We start from the raw sequence: 24,923 nt of genomic DNA on the forward strand, positions 1-24,923 counted from the left end.
AAAGGACTTTGAAGGCAAGACTAACAAAGGCTGACAAGTCCTTAAGTGCAATGTCGGGGTGGAAAGGTGGGGTCGGGTGGACTGAAGTTCATGTGCGAAGACGCTAATATTTTTAGAAGAGAAAGAAAAAGCAAAAATAATAAAAACAAACAAACATAAACCTTACAGCAACAGGATAGATGACACAGGAGGAGAAGTAAAGACTGAAGAGAGGGGACCAGTTAAAAGATTATTATAATAATCCAGACAAGTCACAATGAAGGCCTGAAGAAATGTGACAACAGTAAGACTCAAAAGGAGGACAAGGGATGAAAAGGTGCTTTCAAGATTTTGAGACACAATGATGGTTGGAAAGCTAAAGGAATGACTAAAGGAATGACTGAGGACTGTTAGTAAATCTTAAATAAAGCTATCAAGTTCCATACAAACAAGCATTCCTGCAAAAAAAAAAAAAAGGCAGAAGTTAGAAATAAGATCCTGAAGATACTGATTACACCGAGAAATGATACTATTTTTAATACCTGTGCAATTTACAAATTAGTGCCTCTACTCTTTTTTATCCTTATAGGGTTGGGAATGTAAGGATATTTGTTATACAAATAAGAAAACTGAGGCTCAGCAAGGATGACTTCCATACCTCATATGGATACAAAGTGGCAAAGTTAAAGGCTGGAGACAGATTTTGGAATATTTAGTAAGAGAAGCTACTTTGAAAGTATAAATAAGATCATCAAAAAGTGTAGAGATAAAGATAAGTTGTGTGCAGAACTACGGAAAAAGCTAAGACTGTAGACCAGCAACTGTTTTAATAGTCCAAGATATGAACAAGATGCCTGGTAAAGGGTCCCAGGGCTTGTGCTCTACAGGGACTCAATGAACCTCTTTCACATCAACTGCTAAAGAGGAGACAGCACCAAACATGGTCTTTGTATCTACAGTGATGCATGAAGTAGCTCTCAAACATTTTTAACACAACCACTTTTCTCAAAGCTTTCCTACACAAAGCTGTGATATGTAATATACATAAAAACACTTAAGTAAAGCCAGAATAGATGGTTTGGAACATAATTTAACTTGAACTCTTTTCCCTTCCTCTCACAACCCTTCTTTGCATGTGTGTAGCACATATACCCCTAAGACAAACTCCTGCAACCCAGAGAAAATATTGGAAATCATTTTAGCCATAAGGGTAATGTGACTTGAGACCTCTCAGTGTGGTATGGGAGAACTACACGTAATACATGGTATGAATAGATCAAACTGAAATCAAGTACCAGCCTTGATTCTTAGCTAAACTCTCCTTAACTCTTAACTAAACTCTATTGTCATGTGCTTCCAATAGCGGGGATCCTCCCTTACTTCTTTCAGGGATTTCTCCATGGTCAATAGTTTTATTAGATTATGACCAACATCAGTAGATTACTTGGATATCACTGTTGTATACCATGGAATAAGTGCTTTTAAAGGAGGTCGCCATTACCACCATTCCCCTTACCATAGTTTGGCCTCCTGCCAAGCTACAGGGAGGGACATAACTCCACAAAAGGAAATTGAATTAAAGATTTACTGAGCAGGGCCCCAACCATCAAAGCAAGACCCAGACATCCCCAAAGCCAGTCCCTTCCATAAGGAAGTTTCCACAAGCCTTTTATTCTTATCCATCAGAGGGCAGACAGAATGAAAACCACAATAACAGAAAACTAACCAAATTGATCACATGGATCACAGCCTTGTTTAACCTAATGAAATTATGAGCCATGTCATGTAAGTCCACCCAAGACAGACACATCATGGTGGAGAGTTCTGACAAAATGTGGTCCAATGGAGAAGGGAATGGCAAACCACTTCAGTATTCTCATCTTGAGAACCCCATGATGAGTATGAAAAGGCAAAAAGATAGGACATTGAAAGCTGAACTCCCCAGGTCGAATGGTGCCCAATATGCTGCTGGAGAAGAGTGGAAAAATAGCTGCAGAAGGATTGAAGATGCTGAGTCAAAACAAAAACAACACCCACTTGTGGATGTGATGGTGATGGAAGTAAAGTCATATGCTATAAAGAACAATATTGTATAGGAACCTGGAATGTTAGGTCCATCAATCAAGGTAAATTGGAAGTGGTCAAACAGGAGAGGGCAAGAGTGAACATCAACATTTTAGAAACCAGTGAACTAAAATTTAGGACTGGAATGGCTGAATTTAATTCAGATGACCATTATATTTACTACTGTAGACAAGAATCCCTTAGAAGGAATGGACTAGCCCTCATAGTTAACAAAAGAGTCCAAGTACTGCAGTACTTGGGTGCAGTCACAAGAACAACAGTGTTCTCTGTTCATTTCCAAGGCAAACCACTCAATATCACAGTAATCCAAGTCCATGTCCCAACAACTAATGCCAAAGAAGCTGAAGTTGAATGGTTCTAAGACGACCTACAAGACCTTCTAGAACTAACACCAAAAAAAGATGTCCTTTTCATTATAGGGGACTGGAATGCAAAAGTAGGAAGTCAAGAGATACCTGGAGTAACACACAAGTTTGGCCTTGGAGTACGGAATGAAGCAGGGCAAAGGCTAACAGAGTATTGCCAAGAGAACACACTGGTCATAGCAAACACTCTCTTCAACAACATAAGAAACAACTCTACACATGAACATCAATGAATGGTGAATACCAAAATCATATTGATTATATTCTTTGCAGCCAAAGACAGAGAAGTTCTATACAGTCAGCAAAAACAAGACCACAAGGTAACTGTGGCTCAGATCGTGAACACCTTATTGCCAAATTCAGACTTAAATTGAAGAAAGTAGGGAAAAACCACTAGACCATTCAGGTATAACCTAAATCAAATCCTTTATGATTATACAATGGAAGTGACAAATAGATTCAAGGGATTAGATCTGATAAGACAGAGTGCCCAAAGAACTATGGATGGAGGTTTGTGACATTGTACAGGAGGTAGTGATCAAAACCATCCCCAAGAAAAAGAAATGCAAAAAGGCAAAATGGTTGTCTGAGGAGGTCTTACAAATAGCTGAGAAAAGAAGAGAAGTGAAAGGCAAAGGAGAAAAGGAAAGACATACCCATTTGAATGCAGAGTTCCAAAGAACAGCAAGGAGAGATAAGAAAACCTTCCTCAGTGATCACTGCCAAGAAATAGAGGAAAACAATAAAATGGGAATGACTAGAGATCTCTTCAAGAAAATAAAGAGATACTAAGGGAACGTTTCATGCAAAGATGGGCACAATGAAGAACAGAAATGGTATGGGCCTAACAGAAGCAAAAGATATTAAGAAGAGACGGCAAGAATACAAAGAAGAACTATACAAAAAAATCTTAATGACCCAGATAACCATGATGGTGTAATCACTTACCTAGAACCAGACATCCTGGAGTGCCAACTCAAGGAAGCCTTAGGAAGTATCACTATGAACAAAGCTAGTGGAGGTGATGTGGATTACAGCTGAGCTAATTCAAACCCTAAAACATGATGCTGTGAAAGTGCTGCACTCAATATGCCAGCAACTTTGGGAAAGTCAGCAGTGACCATGGGACTGGAAAAGGTCAGTTTTCATTCCAGTCCCAAAGGATGGCAGTGCCAAAGAATGTTCAAACTACCACACAATTACACTCATCTCACATGCTAGTAAAGTCATGCTCGAAATTCTCCAAGCCAGGCTTCAACAGTATGTGAACTGAGAACTTCCAGATGTTCAAGTTGGATTTAGAAAAGGTAGAGGAACCAGAGATCAAATTGCCAACATCTGTTGGATCGTAGAAAAAGCAAGAGAATTCCAGTGAAATATCTACTTCTGCTTCACTGACTACACTAAAGCCTTTGACTGTGTGGATCACAACAAACTGTGAAAAATTAAAGAGATAGGAATACCAGACCACCTTAATTTCATCCTAAGAAATCTATATGCAGTTCAAGAAGCAACAGTTAGAACCGGACATGGAACAAGGACTGGTTCCAAATTGGGACAGGAGCACGTCAAGGCTGTATATTGTCACCCTGCTTATTTAACTTATATGCAGAGTACATCATGTGAAATGCTGGGCTGGATGAAGCACAAGCTGGGAATCAAAATTTCCGAGAGAATACGAATAACCTCAGATATGCAGATGACACCACCCTTGTGGCAGAAAGCGAAGAGGAACTAAAGAGCCTCTTGACGAAAGTGAAAAAGGAGAGTAAAAAAAGCTAGTTTAAAACTCAACATTCAAAAAATGAAGATCATGACATCCAGTCCATCACTTCATGGCAAACAGATAGGGAGACAATGGAAACAGGGACAGTCTTTATTTTGGGGGACTCCAAAATCACAGCAGATGTTGACTGCAATCATGAAATTAAAAGATGCTTGCTCCTTGGGAGAAAAGCTATGACCAACCTAGACAGCATAATAAAAAGCAGAGACATTACTTTGCCAACAAAGGTCTGTATAGTCAAAGTATGGTTTTTCCAGCAGTCATGTATGGATCTGAGAGTTGGACCATAAAGAAACCTGAGCGCCGAAGAATTGATGATTTTGAACTGTGGTGTTAGAGAAGACTTTTGAGAGTCCCTTGAACTGCAATGAGATCAAAGCAGTCAATACTAAAGGAAATCAGTCCTGAATATTCATTGGAAGGACTGTTGCTGAAGCCTGAAGCTCCAATACTTTGGCCACATGATGTGAAGAACTGACTCATTAGAAAAGACTCTGATTTGGGGAAAGATTGAAGGCAGGAGGAGAAGGGGACAACACAGGATGAGATGGTTGGATGGCACCACCGGTTCAATGGACATGAGTTTAAACAAGCTCTGGGAGTTGGTGATGGACAGGGAGGCCTGGCATGCTGCAGCCCGTGGGGTCGCAAAGAGTCAAACACCACTGAGCGACTGAACTGAACTAAACTGATACCATGGAAATGGCACATTTCACTGAGTCAACTGCCGGTAACTGTCCTGCTTCAATAACCTATTATAGAACCTCCCTGCTCACTGCATCATGTAACTGGCCATGCCCCATGATTCCACAGATAAGTCAGAATAAGAATGACATAATGTCAGAAGATTGAAATTGAAGAAAATATCTCAATTTGATATCTTAGAGGAAATAAGTTGTGTACTGTGACCATGTTTCTGATATGGTCAGTTATGTATATGACGAGGAAGGAAAGGATCTGACAGTCCTTAGAGTTGAAAAAATGAAAGAATTATTGAGCCTTTTTAATAGTAGACTTGCAATGCTGTTTCACTTTTATATAAATTGTAAATGAAAAATTCAGTCCAACAGGAGAGCAAAAACACTAATCATTATAAAAAAGCATCCAGTCCATCCAAATGGCAAAAACCATAATCATCATAAGATTTTATTATGGCAGGACCTTTATACAAATATGAAGTAATATATAAAGAAAATCACGCACTGATTCTTGGATAATTTATTCAAGGAGTAACTTATGAAAATTCATCAATAAGAATAAATGAGGCAACTCAAAGACAGCTCACCATAGATTCTCTTTATGCAACTCCAATTTTAATTTAGTCCGTATTGATGGATTCTTTTATTTCATGTGTTATAGTCATGTTAAATCTAGACACAACACACAATGCATCTAGAGCCCACGCAGTACAAAGATGTCTGGATGTGACATAGACAGTTGTTCCTTTTTCCTTCAAGTGATAAACAGTTCAGATGTAAAAGGTTCTGAGGAAATTTAACAAAAGTCAGTGAATGCATTTTTTTCCATATGCATTAAAATTCTTCTTTTACTCTCCTGATTTTACACAGTAATTTTTGTTTGCAGAAATCGTCCTGCTGACATTGTCCTGAGTAGTCTCAGGTCTCTGAAATAGAGGCTGACATGGCAAGAAAAGAGAGACAGGCAGAGGATTGGTCCCAGGACACAGCACATGTCAGGGGCAATGCGATCACCTATAGCATCTGCCATCTAAGAAGATGGTGGGCCAGTCAAAGGCACTTCGTCCAAAGAGCATAACTTAGGCAAGACATTAGTTGAATTCAATAAATAAAGCAGAAGAATAAAGTTTCCAAGGAGAAGTCTCAATCAGAATTAAGGAGGCAAGCCTGGAAAATCCTGTACAGGTGGCAGGAACTACATCTGACTGGGAATATGGAGGGGATTCAAGTGGCAGGAAGTAAGAAAGGGGTCAAAAATGCCTAGAAGGAGACTACAGGATGAAGGAGAATAACTGGAGAGAAGTGGGTACTAAGGAGAAGAAGCCTGGCCAACTCAACTATAACTGGGCAACTGAAGGATGAGAAGAGATGAAAGGAAAGCAACAAAGTGAGGGCCCAGGGCTGATCCTGGGGCAACTGGCAGCAGAGGGATTTGTGGGATGGGGGGTCAGCTGAGAGAAAGCAGGAGTATAAAGAGCTGTGCAAAACAGTCTAAGGTCTGGGGTGGATAAAGCTAACCCCAAGTCACGTCAGTGGGTCTGAAGCTGAAGATGTATCTGCTGACTCAGGTAAGAATGGCTCAGGTACCATGCAAGACTCAGCCTGCAGGTAGGGGGCATCGGTGGACCTAGCTGAGGAAAGCCATGGCTTGGGACAGAGATAAAGGTGAGGCGAGTAACCCCAAAAGCTTCCTGAATTATAATATATACACGCAGAACAGACTACAAAGCAACCCCATAACATGAAAACATGTCCAAACAATAAATTAGTACTCTATTTTTATCAAAAAAAAGGATCTTCGATAATATTAAGGAGTAAAATTAAAACTTCTTAAAGTATAAAATTATAAATATACTATTATTACAATAATGTAAGACTAGATACACATGAAAAGACTATAAGGAAATAAGACTATAAGGCATAATAGCTGCTGGGTTTATGGATTTTCATATTTTATCTCCAAATGTTCTATCATGTGACTGTATATATTACTTTTATAATTAAAAAAATGAATAGCATTAATAATAAAACCTTCAATGCATGCATGCCTGGCACCTTTTGAATTATTTGATTAAAATAATTTCCATTTACAATATATTTCCTGGGTAAAGAGCAAAGTATATACTTTATGCTTTTACAAGGACACTGAAATCCTCATAAAAGTCTCCTGAAATTGATAATCTCTATACCTAATTTGTATATCACTCTAAGATACAGTTAACCTGAAGAGACAACTTACATTTATTTTTTTAAATTCCCTTTATTTTTAAACATAAAGAATATGTGCAATATTACCTTTATACAACAGTAGAGGAAATTAAAAGCATTATTGTGGTGTGTTACAAAGCAAACTATTTGGGAAACAGTGCCAGAGACTGTACTTTTTAACATGCGAGAATCATGTCATCTCCATACTTTGAAAAACTCCACAATGCATAGATATACTATTTATCAGTTGCATTTATGATCATTTAAACTAGGATTGTGATTAACAGCAAAGACTCTGAAGGCAAACCACCTGAGGGCACCACTTACTCTTCAGGTAGAGTATACAGGTCTGCCATGGGATTTAAGGGCAGACTATCTTGGTCTACCTACCATGGGCTATGACAGTAGACAATCTGGTCTACCATGGAATCTAAGGGCAGTCTTCCCGGGTCTACATAGATTTTAAGGGCAGTCTTCCTGAATCTATCTATGGACTCTGAGAGCAGACTGCCTGGGTCTACCATGGACTATAAGGGCAGACTATCTGGGTCTACATAGATTTTAAGGGCAGTCTTCCTGAATCTATCATAACTCTGAAGGCAGAGTATCTGCTCCACCAATAAGTATTAATAGTTATGTGATCCTGGGCAAGTTGGCTTACCCTCTGTTTGCCTCAGTATCCTCATGTGCTAAAGGTGGCTGATAACAGTATTTCTCTTACAGGGTGGTATGGTGATATGTAAAGTGTTTAGACCAGCAACTGGCACACTGCAAGTAGTACTTACAGTATTGGAAACTATTTATCATTACTATTAATCAATACTGTTTAGGGAATGAAATCCCAATTAAATGAATTGAAGTTCAAAATACTACAATACTGGTGAGTTTCTATATTCCTCATTCTATAGCTTATGCTCTCTTATTTTCTGTTTTCATAAGATATCACTTACCAAAATTATTGAAAAATTCTCTTACAAACGAACAGCATTAGACTAAATTACTCCTATCTTTAGGCAATAACCATTTTCCAGGGCCACTATAGTTAAGTAAGTCCTACACTTCCTAGAATCTACTAAAAGAACATTTTGTCAGTCTTCCTTCCAAACACAGTGTGTGATAATCCAATTTGGTTAAATTTTGGATTACTGGCAATTGTAAACTCATCTGGGAGTAATTTTTCTACATCGATGACTTGTGCTTGAGGTGGGAGAGGAAAAATTAAAATCTTTTTATTGCTAAAATCATGATATGGACTGCCTCTGAAGTCTTTTGCAATGAATTCAGTGTTCTGTATACACTAGCCACCCAATTCTAAGAACTCGAAGTAAATGGGCTATCAATTCAATTCATATGATATTTTGATACACTACTTTGATGCTAGGATTAAAATTCAGGGGAAAAGTAATACTGTTTATAAAAGATTCTGGTTATGTTTGTTCTTCAAATTTTTTTTTTTTTGGCCACACTGCACAGCGTGTGGGATCCAAGTTTGGCAACCAGGGACCAAACCCATGGGCCCTGCAGTGGAAGCACAGAGCCTTAACCACCAAACAGCCAGGAAATTCCCTCAATTTTTAAAAGTATGTTTCAGGTCAATTCAAAGTTAAGCAAATTAAACAAGGTTAAGTGGAGTTCTTCCACATTTTGGCTCTTGAGCAGTTTGATCAATGTACACTTAGCATATTCATACTGTTTATGAACATGATGCTGACACTAAAGAGAATGTCCATTCTTAGAGATTCAGTGCTGCTTATTTGGTAATGGCTCCCAGATTTGGATTTCAAACCCAGACCTCTCACCTAACCTTCACATATTTAGCCATCTGTTGGAAATCTTTCTATGGAAAGCCCATTGGAACTTAAAATTCAACAGGTCCAAAACAGAACCCATCATCTAATCCAATGAATATGTTCTTTTGTTGTATTTATTGTTATAATTGACAACCACCCACCAAACCAGAACTCGGAGTCATTCCTCCCTTTTACTCACTCTCCCTATTTCCATAAATAACCAATTAATGAATTCTGTCCATTTTATTTCCTGAATATTTCTGAAATCTGTACTTTCAATTTCATTCTTATTCTCTTTTACATAGTGAAGCCTGTTTATTGAAAAATCTACCTAACTAACCTTCTTATTTACAAGCCTGACTTCCCAACAAGTTCATTCTATACCTGGCTACAAAAGGCACATATCAAGAAGGCAAAATCCAGCCAACTCATTCCACTGTATAAAAATCAAGTCCCTTAAATTAGGATGTGAAATGTCAACATGCACTGATCTCCACCTAGATCTACAAGCTCCTCTCCTGTCCCAACCTCACACGTTGAGCTTCAAGAAGAATAAAGTGACTATGGTTCCTTACACACACCAGGTTGTGTCTTTGCTTGCTGCTACCCAATTAGTATGGCATGCCACTATCTTATGCTCCCTTCTCAAAATCAACCCACTACTCCTTTAGCATCAGAGAAGAATCAACTGCCATCACCCCTCCAAGGAGGTTTCCTAAATCCTTTTGCTAACACTTGACTTAGATTATGCCCTCCTCTTTGGTGTTCCCATATCTTTGCATTTACCCAAAAAGAATATAATTGTTTTATTATCTGTCTTCAACTAGTCATCCAAGATCGTGAAGCTGAGACTTTATCTCATTCTCCCATCTTCATATCCCCAGTTCCTGGTTGTTGATAATTAATATGCTGAACATGTATGTGTGTGTGTGTTAGTCGCTCAGTCATGTCCAACTTTGAGATCCTATGGACTAAAGTCCACCAGGCTCCTCTGTCTATGGGATTCTCCAGGCAAGAATACTGGAGAGGGTAGCTATTCCCTTCTCCAGGGGATCTTCCTGACCTAGGGATCAAATCCAGGTCTCCTGCATTGCAGGCAGATTTTTTACCATCTGAGCCACCAATAAAGTTCATATATAATAATAATAATAATAATAATAATAATAATATATACATAAATACATAAATACACACTAAATCTTTGCTTTGGTCACATTATCATATATCAAAATTTTGATAAGAACAAAATGAATACAAATTAAAGTGTACATACAGTACTTTATCATGATAGTAACTGCTTGATAAACAAGCAAATACCATAAATTTATGTTACGCTGTATTCATTCATGTTAAAGTCAAACATGATTTCATCTTCTATGTTAATGGTGATTCTAATATTCTTCAGACCCCACAAGTGGTTTCCCAGTTCTTGCATCTCAGAACCAAGCGTCCTGAAATCTCTCCACCCTGTATCCTGTGCTTGCAACCACAACACACTCCTCACCGTTGCCCCAAGCACACATCTCAGGCTCTGCATGAAACACTGAAACACCATGTCCTCCTATTTCCCTGTCAAACACATCCTGTCATAAACTTCAGACCTCCTGTCCTGAGCACTTTGAGTTATTCTACCAAGATTTTATTTTCATAAATCTTTGTGCATATCTCTGGCATTGTATTCATTCCCTTTCTGAGACAGTGTGGCCTCCCAGTCTCTACAGTAAGCATTCCTTCCCTTTTCCTGTAATACAGATGGTCAATTGGATTAAATTTATGTATTCTAGATGAATTCATCCCAATTTCTATTCCCATCCATTAGAACTACTGAACGGATCTGTTTTTAGCCACAAGCTCTCCTCCTTAAACAAATAGTCCCTGTGAAAACACAATCATCCTTACAACTTCATAAATGATCTTCAAATGCAGATCTCTAGCTTTCACCTATCACTTGAACTAAAGTCCTCTATTTCCAGTAACCCACAAAACAAACAAACAAAAAAAATGCCTACTTGCTCTTTCTTTCAACTCAGTATATTAATATGGGGCTAACTCATCCTCTTCTTTCCCAATCTTTTCTAGCCCTTCTCAACTTTACTCATCCTCCCAAGAGCACAGACATATGTTTAGATCCCTCGGGTAGGGCTGAAGGTATATTTGATTACTCCCTTACTCTTAACTCCCATAACAAAGTATCACCAAGCCATATTAATTTTTACTATAAATAAAGATGCTAAATTTGCCTCCTCTCCCACCCTCCAACACTGAGTTCTTTTCAGCTCAGACCACAAAAACCGAGTACCCTCTTAAACGATTCCCTGTCTTCAACTCCTTTGTAACATACTGCCTCCATGTTAATCTTACCAAAACACACTGTGACTAACTCAATCTGCCAAACCCTTTGAAAAGCTACCTGGCTCTGAAGAAAATAGGAGCAAGAGACCAATTTAGGTTATTTTAAAACAAAACATTAGGTAATTCTAATCCTCCAAGTCTTCTAAACTAAAGGCTGATTAATGGGTAGAACCTTGGGTTTCCTGTTTTTCAGTCTACTACCTATTTCATCATTTAAACTGATAGAGCTGCTTTCTGAGAAAAGTCTTGGCCCTGCCAGCAGATCCTTCTGCAGCTCAAAAATATAAGCCAGATTTTAACTTTTATAACACAACACCATCTTTGGCAACTACAAAATTAGGAATTGTAGCATATGGATCTTCTTTCAGTCGACACAGAATACCAATACCTTAGATATGTGCTACTGACCTGAAGATTATTTGCTCTAACACATAATAATATATTTATAGGTAAAATGATATGATAAACTAGATTTGCTTCAAAATATTAATAATCCAGTATGGATGAGAGGTGAATAAAGTAGAAGAGGGTCACGGATGAGACAGAACCCATCATGAGCTGATAATTAATGAAGCTGAGTGACAGGAACTTAGAGACTTATCGTGCTGCTATCACTATATCTATGTTTGAAATTTTTAAATAGAGAATGAAAATAAATTTGAAATCAAATGTTATAAAATATTTTCAGTATTTGCCATGGACAATGGATACTTATTTCCTTCTATTTCTCTAAATATTCTTTTTAGTTCTCTAAAATGAATAAGAATTACTTAGAGAAATTTATAGGGCTTTCCTGCTGTCTCAGACAGTAAAGAATCTGCCTCCAATGCAGGAGACCCAGGTTCAATCCCAGGGTCGGGAAGATCCCCTGGAGAAGGGAATGGCAACCCACTCCAGTATTTTTGCCTGAAGAATTTCATGAACAGAGGAGCTTGGTGGGCTACAGTCCAGGGTGTCACAAAGAGTCAGACACAACTGAGGGACTAACATCTTAAAAAAATTTATAGAATGTTAAAAAAAAAAAACTATGTTCTCTACATCAGTTAGGCCTCTTCTTACTCAACCAATATTTGAAAGAGATGTGTTTGTTATTCATTCCTACATTTACTGAAACTTTATCATTTTTACTATCAAGTGAAAGAATCATTAAGCTATATACCTCCACTATTTTATTCTGGTACTCAGTAGAACTATCTTTATTAAAAAAAAATTATTAGCCTAATTGCACTTTTCACTGAGAGATGTTCCAGGAACCAATGTAACAGAAAACATATCCACATTTTTTTCAAAGAAATGCTGCTAAAAATATCCATTATTATATTCATATCCCTTATAATAAAGATCTACCTGAACCCAACTAGAACTATGGGTTTTAATATGAGCTACACATTAGAATCACCTGAGAGATTTAAAAATTTCTGATGCCCAAGTCATACTCAAAAGTTACTACATTAGAATCAGAGGAGGTGGGATTCAGGCATCACTAACATATGTGGCTAGCAGGATCTCAGTTCCCTAACCAGGGATTAAACCCAGGCCTAAAAATTCCCATGGACGGAGGAGTCTGGCGGGGTTTCAGTCCATACGGTTACAATAAGTTAGACATGACTGAAGCAACTTAGCACAGCGCAGCCTGGCAGTGAAAGCACTGAATCCCAACCACCAGACCACCAGGAGGCTCCCAGGCATCAGTACTCTTTAATGTTCCTAAAGGATTCCAATGTGCAGTCAAACTTAAGAGGTATTTGTTTTAAAACTATATAAATTAGTGATATATTGTTAATTTTTTGTTAGACAACTTTTCAAGAACATACAAAAACCGACAGCATGATAAGCCCCTGTGTATCCAACACACAACTTTAACAGCCATTAAAAGTTTTGCCAACGTTGGTTCAACCCTCCTTCCCACTCTATTTTTATTTATTTTTTGCTGGAATATTTTAAAGCAAATGTCAGAAATAAGATCATTTCATCTTTCAGCACTTCAGTATGCAAACATTGTTTCTCATGATTAACTGACTTAATTCCTTTTTATTAGACAATGAGAGGCTTTGAAGAGCTTAGTTTTTTGTTGAAATGGATTAAGTTTCCTTAAATTAGAATATCTAAAACACCCATGTTTCCTCTATCCCTGTTATAACTTGGATTTTTTATTTTTGTTTTTGTTTTAATGATTTTCAGTTATATTATATACGTGCATTTTAATAAAAAACAGCTTTTTCATTGCAGTGTTTTAAATGTATCTTCATATTACTGTTCTCTCAAGAATATATACAATATCTACTCTGCCTATTATTTTGGGTTGGCCAAAAAGTTCGTTTGGATTTTTCCATACCACCTTACGGAAAAACCCAAATGAAGTTTTGGCCAACCCAATACCAAGTCAAATCCCTCAGTTTGACTTCACATTTAGTAATGCGTTTTTTTTACTAATTATAAAAGTAAGATATAGTTGTTATAGAATAATTCAGAAAATATACAAATAGAAAAAGAAAAGAAAATCTATTTTATTCCTTTTCCTAAACATGTAAACACATTTGACAAAACTGAGATTGTACTATGTGGATCATTTTCGTAATATAATTTTTACTTAACATTCTCATCAGTATATTCCAAATCTTTAAATCTTTATAAAATGATATTTAAGAATTATGGAATTAATATTCTATGATATGAATGTACTATATTTTACTAAATTGTTACCTAATTGTTACTGGACAGTTGGATTACTTTCCAATGATCACACATAATTCTTTACTACAGTTCTAATCATCTTTTTGTCAAAATCAGTGAAGGGTCTGAGGTTTCGCCCTATTTGCAAGTTAACAAGTTAGCCTATCACAGTCTTCCAGATGCTGACAGCAAAGCTGACACTCCTGAGTCAGACAAAGGACTTACTCATCAGGACACGGCAAGCATCACGAGCTTCTCACTCACACCAGTTCTCGTTGGCCCCCAAGGCCCATCAAGGTGATGTGGAGTGACCCACATGCACAGGCTGAGGGTTGGCATCATGGCTAAGAAACCCTGAACTAAGGAAACCCAAATCTTGCATAATGAGCTGCAAGGAAAATTGCCCAAACTTTGCTCCACAGGGAGATATTATCTTTATCATACTTAAGACAATAAATAACCCAGCTATCTGATTAAAAGGGAGATATTACCTCTATATTCCAATGTTATTTTGCCACAAACCTGCGTGAAAAGATTGTCCAGGACAGAAAGGCATGTAATGTCTCTGCTTGTAAACCATATAGAAATGTGAGAGACCATGGAGAAGTGTCTCCCAACATTCTTTAGGAGAAACATGTGAGTGCAATGACTGAAATTCTTTTTTTTTAACTGAAGTATGAGTTTGAGCAAACTCCAGCAGATAGTGAAGGACATGGCGCTCTGCAGTTCATGGGGTCACCAAGAGTCAGAAAAGACTTAGTGACTGAACAACAACACATATTTAACTATAATACTGTGGTAGTTTCAGGTGTACAGCACAGTGTGTGTGTGACATATATATGTTCCTTTTCAGATTCTGTTCCCTTATAGGTTATTACAAAATATTGAGTACAGTACCCTGTGCTATACAGTAGGACCTTGTTGGTGATCTATTTTATAAACACGGGGCATATATGTAATCCCAAATTCCTAAGGACCTGCTCCCCTTTGGTAACCATAAATTTGTTTTCTATGTCTGTGAGTCTCTGTTTTAAAAATAAATTCATTTGTATTTTTTCTTATGATTCTACATATAAGTGATATCATGTGATATTTGTTTTTGGCTTACTTCACTTAGGAAAATTCTTGATATAATACAGTATTATAAATTATTTGTCAGAAAGACTGAACTACTTTATACTTACTTCGATAACATACGAATGCCTCTGCCTCCCTTTCAAAGGTTTCCATGATTTCAACCTTGCTTAACTTCTTCTATCCCACTGTAACCCCAAAATCCAAATCACTAATTAGAGACAGAACAACACAGTGACTAAGAGAGACTCTGAGGCCAGAAAGCTGAGTTTAAATGGCTGTACCACTACTTACTAGCTATGACAACTGAAATGAGCCACTTAACAAATTTGTGGCTCAATTTCTTCAACTCAAAGTTAAGATAATAATCACCTTATTAATTATTAATGCTGTTTTGAAGTATGTTAATACATGTAGAGCACTTAGTGTCTGGAAAGTAGTAAATGCTCTCCAAGATTATTATGTCTGGCTGCTCTTCCATGTTCATTCCAATTTTACCCCCAGTAGAGTCAGATACCAATGCCTCCATGAAAACAAATGACCTCCTGCTCTGAATTCCTGATTGTACTACATATCTCTGAACCTTTTCATCACATATTATGTTAAGCACTCTGGGCTGACCAGGTGACTTGTTTTTAAAGATTCATGATACTATTAAAAGACTTCTAACATTTAGGAAGATCTCTAACCTTCTCAATCCTACCAGTGTCAAAATAATGGAGCCCAAATTCTGATTACTGCAAATGAAAATCTTTATATATCAATTATGCAGAAAACTGGTATTTTTAGGGAGTAAGTCAATAATATTCTTTGGATTGATAGGCAGTCAATTAAAACAGTGTTGAACATATCATATTTGGGTTAAATATTTTTAGCAAAATGTTTCCTATAACACATATCAAGATAGTACAAATCACAGACACTTAAAACCACTTCCCAAAGAAGGACAATGCCAAAGAATGTTCAAACTACTGCACAACTGCACTTATTTCACATGCTAGCAAGGTAATGCTCAAAATCTTTCAAACTAGGCTTCAGCAATATGTGAACTGAGAACTTCCAGATGTACAAGCTGGATTTAGAAAAGGCAAAGAACCAGAGATCAAATTACCAGCATCCACTGGATCATAGAGAAAGCAACGGAATTCCAGAAAAACATCTACTTCTGCTTCATTGACTATGTGAAAGCCTTTGACTGTGTGGATCACAACAAAAACTGTGAAAAAATTCATAAAGAGATGAAAATAACAAATCACCTAACCTGTCTCCTGATAAACCTGTATGCAGGTCAAGAAGGAACAGTTAGAACTGGACATGGAAAAACTTAACTGGCTCAAAACTGGGAAAGGAGTATGTCAAGGCTACATATTGTCACCCTGCTTACTTAACTTATAAGCAGAGTACATTATGAAATGCCAGGCTGGATAAAGCACAAGCTGGAATCAAGACTGCTGGGAGAAATATCAATAATCTCAGATATTCAGATAACACCACCTTAATGGTAGTAAGCGAAAAGGAACTAAAGAGCCTTTTGATGAAGGTGAAAGAGGAGAGTGAAAAAGCTGACTTAAAACTCAACATTCAAATAGTAAGACCATGGCATCTGGTCCCATCACTACATGGCAAATAGATGAGGAAAAAGTGGACAGTGACAGATCTTCTATTCTTGGGCTCCAAAATCACTGAGGACAGTGACTGCAGCTGCAAAATTAAAAGACACTTGCTCCTTGGGAGAAAAGCTATGACAATCCTAGAGAGCATATTAAAAAGAGACATCACTTTGCCAACAAAGATCCATATATTCAAAGTGATGGTTATTCCAGTTGTCATGTACAGATTTGAGTGTTGGGTCACAAAGAAGGCTGAGTGCTAAAGAATTGATGCTTTCGAATTGTGGTTCTGGAGAAGACTCTTTAGAGTCCCTTGGATTGCAAGGAAATCAAACCAGTCAATCCTAAAAGAAATCAGTCCTGAATATTCACTGGAAGAACTGATGCTGAAGCTGAAACTCTACTACTTTGTCCACCTGATGCAAAGAGCTGACTCTCTGGAAAAGATCCTGATGCTGGGAAAGACTGAGGGTAGGAGGAGAAGTGGGCAACAGAGGATGAGATGGTTGTATGGCATCACCGACTCAATGAACATGAGTTTGCACAAACTCCAAGAGTTAGTGAAGGACAGGAAAGACTGACGTGTTGCAGCCTGTGGTGTCTCAAAGACTTGGACACAACTTAGCAACTGAACAATAACAACAAAAATCACTAGAACAATACTGGAATTCACCATGGTAAAGATAGCCTCCAAGAGATTCAAGAATAAAATTAATAAAGTGGGAAACCAAATAATTTGAGGAATAGAGCCATTAGACTGGAACAAAAAGCAGATCACAGATACCAGAAACTTGCAATTTCTTGCAAAGTACAAAAAAAGTATGTTCTTCAAGATAAAAGCTTCATTACAGTAGGCATTTTGAAAACCAAAACTACCTATTTTTGACACAAAGTTAAAAATAATGATTCTAAAAATATACTTTAAAATTGTATGTGTCCCCAGAGTTTTTTAAGTATTTTCACATACCCAGTGTAAGATTAAGGATTACAGAAACTTTATTTTAAAAAATGTCATCAGAAGGAAAGCATAAATGCTATTTTTTTTCCTACTAGAACTTAAGGAAACTAGAGTTGAGACTCTGTTAAAAAATAAAAATATTTTTTAAACTAAACCATAGTTGTATTTAGAAAGTTGAAAATCAATCCTAAACATTAATTTAAATAATATAAATTATTTAAAGTCGATTAAAATTATTTTAATAATTTAAATTATAATTTAAATAGTTTAAATACTATTCTCAATTAATTATGAAACACTCAAGTTACTGTTCAGTTAAAGGACTTGTTTAGAAGCTCAAATTAGAAAACTCATTGCTACTGAGAAAAGTTATCTTAATAAGGAAAAGAGTGGAAAATAAAATTACTCAAAAGAATTAAGATATGTACTTTGACTTGATCATCACCACCTACCAGTAAATTAGGCATGCAGAAATATATGCACACACCACCCCAGATTTGGAGGAAACAGTAGATAGATATATACTGCTCACCTAAGATTTATGACTCTGGTGGAATCAAAAATTCAGTGAAGGTAGTGCTGGCAAAGGTAATGCCCTAAATGATACCAAATGAAGTTTCTTACTTGCTTCTTTTTCCCTTCTTAATTCTGTTTTAGTAAAACTCTTTATTTTACTTTTGGATATCTTAATTGTTTATATTTCTTAAAAATGTATACATTCAGGTATACAACATAATAATTTGATAGACTACAAAATGATCACTAAAATAAGTCTACTTAACACCCATCACCACACATAATTACAATTCTTTTTTCTTCTTATGAGGAGCTCTTTTAAGATCTACTCTCTAAGAAACTTTCAAACATATAATACAGTATGACCAACTACAGTCATGATGCTGTACATCTCCATGATTTACTTGTTTTATTTTGAACATCTCTATTACCTTTGTTTTTTGAGTGATATTTCCACTGGGTATTGAATTCTGGATTGATAGTTTCTGGTTTTCTTTCAGTGCTTGGAAGATGTTGCTCCCCTGTCTTCTCCTTAAGATGTTTCCAATGAGAAATCTACATAACTTCATATTGTTTTCTTTTTTTAATCCAGATGCTTTTAAGATATTCTCAACACTAACTGTAGACAACAGACTCTAAAGTGGCCCCCATGATCCACCTCCTTGTACTCATGCCTTATGTAATCCCTCCCTTTGACTGCAAGCAGGACAAGCTACTTGCTTCTAAACAACAGAAGGTGACCAAATATATGTGCTTATACTACACAAGATTGTATCATCTTTCCTTTCAAGAAGACTGTCCCTTTCTGGTTGTGAGGATATAAGCAGCCATGTGAGAACAGTCCACATGGCAAGAGAATGAGGGTGGTCTCTGGGAAATAGCAAGCAAGAAACAAAAACCCTTATTCCAACAGCTCACAGACAGTGAATACTACCAACCACCATGTGAGTTTGGAAATGGATCCTTTCCCAGGTGAGCCTCAGTCAAGACCACAGCCATGACAGAATTAGGAGGTTCTCCAGTTTGGTTGTTGAAAATGGGCACTATTTCTGACCTTTTGTGAGTAACAGGCATCATTCTTTGTAGTTTCCTCAGATGGTTCTTGCTTTGGCCTTGAGAGATTCCTAACATTCCCATGCATGTGCCAATTTGCACTGGGACCCTCTACAGAGCTCCAGGATTCTCTCTTTGAACAGCTCTGTCTATTCCAGCATTGTTTTTTACTTTTTTTAAATCTATCCAGACTCATCTCTAGCTCAATGCCAGTAGTCCTACCAGTATCTCCCTGGATTCCTCCTCCTTGTATCTGGGTTTAGAAACTCTCCCAAGGCAAAAGAGTTTGGGTAATCATAAAGCTCACCTCATTTCTTTGCTCTCTCTCAGGGGTCATTGTCCTTTGTTGATTGATGTCCAGTGTCTTAAATGGTTTCATATATATTTTGTCCATTTTTTGTTTCAGATGGAAAAGTAAATCTCATTACTGTTTTTTCATATTGGATGAAAGCAGAAGTCCTCCAATAAATACATTTAACCACAGAACTAAAACCAAAACCAATGTGGGAACTGAGGTGGCAAAACAGAATATGAAAGGTTATTTACTCTGACCATGTAGACAAAATGCAACTGTAGGAAGAAAACTAAATTTGGGTGCAAGAGCAGATTCACCTCTTGCCTTAACCATAATACCTATTAGTGTTCAGATACTAATGAAAGCTTATAAATCAAACATTAGAAGTATACGCATAAGCATATTGGTAAAAACAATAATAATAATTTCAAAGTCAGATGGTAGAGAAAAAACAATGGACAAGAAAGTGAGTGAAGTGAAAGTCACTCAGTAATGCCTGACTCTTTGCAACCCCATGGACTATAGTCCACAGAATTCTCCAGGCCAGAATCCTGGAATAGGTAGCCTTTCCCTTCTTCAGGGGATCCTCCCAACCCAGGGATCAATCCCAGGTCTCCCACATTGCAAGCAGATTCTTTACCAGCTAAGCCACAAGGAAAGCCCAGACAAGAAAGTGGAGACACATTAATTTTATCATTATTCATTAAAAATAACAAATAGGTACTGTCTCAAGAGTTAAGAGAATTCAGGGTACCATATAAAAGTATAACTATGAAGGTAGACAATAGAGAAAAAATGTAAACCTTCCTAAACATCAAAGGAACTACACACACATACAATTCTATAGGGAGAACTTTTTTTTTCTTTTTTTTTAAATACCTCAGAGAAAGTACAGTTGAGCACTGTGTATAGTTGAGCCTCCATATCTGAGGTTTTTCTATATCCTCAGATTCAAACAAACAAGAACCATGTCGTACTATAGAATTTACTACTGAAAAATATCCTCATACAAGTGGACTTGCATATGTATGTTGTTCAAGGATCGACTATAGAGAATCTGAAAAAACAAAACAGACACACACAAAAAAACAGATTTCCATAAAAGAAACAGAGGAAGCTGCTCCTCCACAAAATCCACCACTATCACCACCACCAGGCTTCCTCGGTGGCTCAGTAGTAAAGAATATGCCTGCAATGAAAGAGACCCATGTTCAATCCATGGGTCAAGAAGATCACTTGGAGAAGGAAATGGAGACCCACTCCAGTATTCTTGCCTGGGAAGTCCCATGGACAGAAGAATCTGGCAGGGTCACAAAAGAGTCAGACATGACTTGTTGACTAAACAATAACCAACAATCACCACCACCACCCCACCTCAAAATAAGGCACTAATCTCCTATGGTTTCACAGAGGAATTCTATCAAAATTTTAAAGGTTAGATAAGTCCATTTCTTTTAAAACTAGTATTAACAAGAGATGGTGTGCATGCTCACTCGCTCAGTCATGTCTGACTCTTTGGGACCCCATGAACTGTGGCCCTCCAACCTCCTCCATCCATGGGATTCTTCAGACAAGAATAATGGAGTGGGTTGCCATTTCCTACTCTGTGAGAATCTTCCTGACCAAGGGATCGAACCTGTATTTCCTGTGTCTCCTACATCCGCAGGTGGATTCTTTAACACTGAGCCACCTGGGAAGTTAAATAGGGAGTGGAGGAACTCCCAAATTATTTTATTTTTATGAAGTGGGCATAACAAAAATGGGTGAATCTCACTTAAAAACAGATGCCAAAATCTGGAATAAAGTATTAGTAAAGTCATCTAGCAAGAACTGAAAACAGAATAAAACATCATGAACAAGTTATTCTCTTTCCAAACATACAGACATGGTTCAGTATTAGTAAATCAATAAGATCCATCATTTTAGTACTTTAAAAAGAAAAAAAATCACATTAACATGAGTAGGCATTTAACCAAATTTAACTATTATTTTTAAAATTCAATAAAATTTTGGTTCTTAAAATGAGAATCCATGATTCTTTTTTACTACAATATGTTCATTTCAACTTAAAAGCCAGCATCATACTTAAGAAGAAACATTAGAGTCAGCAACAAGACAAAATATTCATTATTGTCACTATTATTTAGCACTGTGCTACAGGAACATATCAATAAAATTAGACCCCAAAAAATGAAAGGTATAAAAAAACTGGAAAGCAGATAAATTTATCAATATTTGTGGATAAGATTAGAAAGTTCAAGACTACTACAACTAGAGAATTTAGTAACCTCACAGAGTACAAAATTAATGTTTATAAAATTATTACAATATATATAAATACATATAAGTATTAAAAGAAAATACTGCATAAATAGCAAAACATATATACATAAATAAAATTTCCAAGGAATAAAGTTAAAAAACATGTAAAACCTCTATGAAGAAAACGTTGAAGTATTACTGAAGGTACCTAAGGATGATTTGTATAAATGGTAAACTGTACCAACACCTTAGATAGGAAACAGACATCAATTCTCTTTGAGTTTATCTTGATCACAATTAAAAAGGCTGTTTTTGTTTATTTTAAACTAGACAAATGGACTCTAACTTTCATAGATAAAGAATGAAAAATCAATAGCCAAGAAAACACAGGACTTGTGCAGGGGAAGGGAGGTGAGGATCAACTGGAGATAGACACTAACCCTACCAGACATTTAAGATATTTCAAAATCTCAAATATAAAAAGTATAACATTGGTTCAAACATAGACAAAAATCAATGAAAAAGAAGACAGAGGCCAGAAATACATAGAACACACAATGAGTTAGCATGGTGATAAAGGTAGCTTTCAAAACAGGGATAAACAATCCAATTAACAGTGTTGAGTCAACTTGGTAGCCATTTAGAGAAGAAATAAACTGGGATCTAGTCCAGGATGCAAAAGGACAAATTTCAAAGGATGCAAATGTTTCTATATAAAAAAATATAACCAAAGATGTACTAATTGACTGAATATACCCTAGGAAGTGACTTTCTCATAGGTCACGGCTTACTATCCAATGAAAATATGTGAACCATTATTGTACAAGATATCTATAAACTTAAAATTTTCTAATAACTACTAAAATTTTCTAGTAATCCTTGAAAAAGTGGAAAATAAAATAGGTGAAATCAATTTTAATAATATATTTTAATTCAAGATAACTAAAATCTTATCAATATATAATCAATATAAAACTATTAAAATTTTTGCTTTATTTGGAACTAAACATCTTTAATTCCATGTGTATTTTACAGCTACAGACATAGCTCAATTCACACTAGCCACATTTCACAGACTGGAGAGCCACATGTGCCTACCACACCAACTGGCAGGTCCTATGCAGTACAGACTAAGTTCCACAAAGGCAGGGAACACAACTATTTTCTTCAGTTAAGTTCACCCAGAACCTGCACAGTGCCCTGCATATATTTTTGTGAGAGACAGAAAAGAAAAAGGAAGGAATAAAAATTGATCTTATTTGAGAAACAAAGGTATTGGTATAGTAAAGGGGAAGGGGGTAAAGGCATTTGCTACATTAGAAGTCTTGGATTCAAGTCTTAACTCTAATATTTCTCAATGGATAACCTGGGCAAATCACAACTTTTCTGAACTTGAGCTGTAAAAGATTTTTCATGCTTACCCACTGTTTAGGGGTTGCTATGAAGATCAAATGCAAACACATAGAAATATGTAAATTGTGAGGTACTTTATAAATGCTATTATATGTTGTTATTGAAGAACTGATGCTTTCGAATGCAGTGTTAGACAAGACTCTTGAGAGTCCCTTGGACAGCAAGGAGCTGTCAGACCACTCAGTCCTAAAGGAAACCAACCCTGAATATTCAGTGGAAGGATTGATGCCTAAAACCGAAGCTCCAGTACTCTGGCCACCTGATGTGAAAAGCCGACTCACTGGAAAAGACCTGATGCTAGGAAAGATTGAAGGCAAAAGGAGAAGGAGGAGGCAGAGGGCAAGATGATTAGATAGTATCACCGACTCAATGAACATGAATTTGAGCAAACTCCAGGAGAGAGTGGAGGACAGAAGAGCCGAGGTGCTGCAGTTCATGGGGTTGCAATCAGTCAGACACAACTTATCAACTGAACAACAACAACTAAGGTAAAAAGCTCTGTCTCTATTGTCATTATTTCCAGAGGATACTAGCTTCTTGCTTTGATCACTGTTGCCCATCTACGCCCAGCCATGAATATGCAAGTTGAAATTATGCAGCTGTTAGTCCATATTCCATCCCTGCAAGACCATTGTTTTGATTTGTAAATTTGTGCTCAGGCTTCCCTGGTGGCTCAGTGTTAAGGAATCTGCCGGCCAATGCAGGAGACACAGGTTTGATCCATGGGTTGGGAAGATCCCCTGGAGAAGGAGGTAGCAACCCACTCCGGGAAATCCCATGGACAACAGAGCCTGGCAGGCTACAGTCCATGGAGTCGCACAGAGTTGGATACAACTTAGCGACTAAATAATAAATTTGTGTTTCCAAACATCTCTTCCTGTTCCCAAACTATGACTTCTGGCTGCCTGGTAAAAACAAGGAAGAGTCAGAGGAACATGTTATTTCTCCCCCAAAGTTGCCCTCATTAATTGTCATCAAAGCTGGTATCTTGAGTAAGCAAATTAGAAAAACAAGGATACTTAAATATACTTGGTCTTTCAGATTAACCTCAATCAGCCAGAGCACCTGACCTAAAAGTCTCCTGGATTAATGTCACTTTAACAGCAACAGTACCTTTGTTAACTTCTGGATGAAACAGTCCTTTCATTTTCAGGTAATACAAAATATTCTTTTGTTAACAATAGAGTAGAAAGAGATTAACCCAGAAAACCTGGATTTTTCTCTTCTGCCTGCCACTTAAAAGTGGCCTAAATTTGCACAAATAACTTAATCTCTACCATTTCCATCTATGTTAATTGAATATAATTATGCTTTGCTTGCACAGTTGATTGGAGAATATTCACTGCCACTTTACTGAAGCTTTCCTATTATATAAAATGGTTATGGGGGTATAGTATGTTATTATTATAGTGATCTCTGGCATGGCTTATAAATAAACCATTGATGAGGAAATTTAGAAAATACTGTGGTAGTATTACTGTGAAAAAACTAATACACATGTGATATTATAGAGGTGCATGCACTCTACTAGCACATTTGATGCCAAATGTCCAAATATTTTCATTTTAATCTTGACTTTCTAATATGGTTTAGTTATCTTTTTCTATACCCGGTGCATGATGCATTGAAGATGAATGTTCCTCTAAGTAACTAATAGTAGCCATCTCTTACTCTGTGTATGTATGAGCACAGAGGGAGTTAGGACACTTGGCTCGCCTCAAAGGTGAATTGCTTCTGATAGTATAAGAGATTATACAAAGGCCTAAAGCCTCGCTCAGATGGTAAGGAATCTGCCTGCGATGTGGG

General features: G+C 36.9%; 1 protein-coding gene across 50 annotated transcripts in view; it reads right to left on the minus strand.

Annotated features, from left to right (window-relative positions):
- The window catches only part of QTMAN (queuosine-tRNA mannosyltransferase), a 457,067-nt gene that overhangs the window by 287,555 nt on the left and 144,589 nt on the right, over positions 1-24,923 (minus strand). Inside the window, exons 5-6 of one of the 50 annotated variants that reach the window (XM_086351676.1) lie at positions 20,322-20,499; positions 19,455-19,657 (exon numbers count right to left, since the gene is read on the minus strand). The exons of 48 other annotated variants lie outside the window; for them this stretch is intronic. In XM_086351676.1, coding sequence (XP_086207802.1) covers positions 19,455-19,459 — 5 coding nt within the window. In that variant the 5' untranslated portion in view covers positions 19,460-19,657; positions 20,322-20,499. Of the gene's footprint in view, positions 1-19,454; positions 20,500-24,923 lie in introns of all 50 variants that reach the window. One more of the 50 variants, XM_086351668.1, reaches the window with a different exon arrangement.

This window comes from Bos grunniens, chromosome 2 (assembly GCF_055505025.1).
Source record: "Bos grunniens cultivar Pamir isolate PY7600 chromosome 2, Bosgru_T2T1.0, whole genome shotgun sequence".
NCBI lineage: Eukaryota > Metazoa > Chordata > Mammalia > Artiodactyla > Bovidae > Bos > Bos grunniens.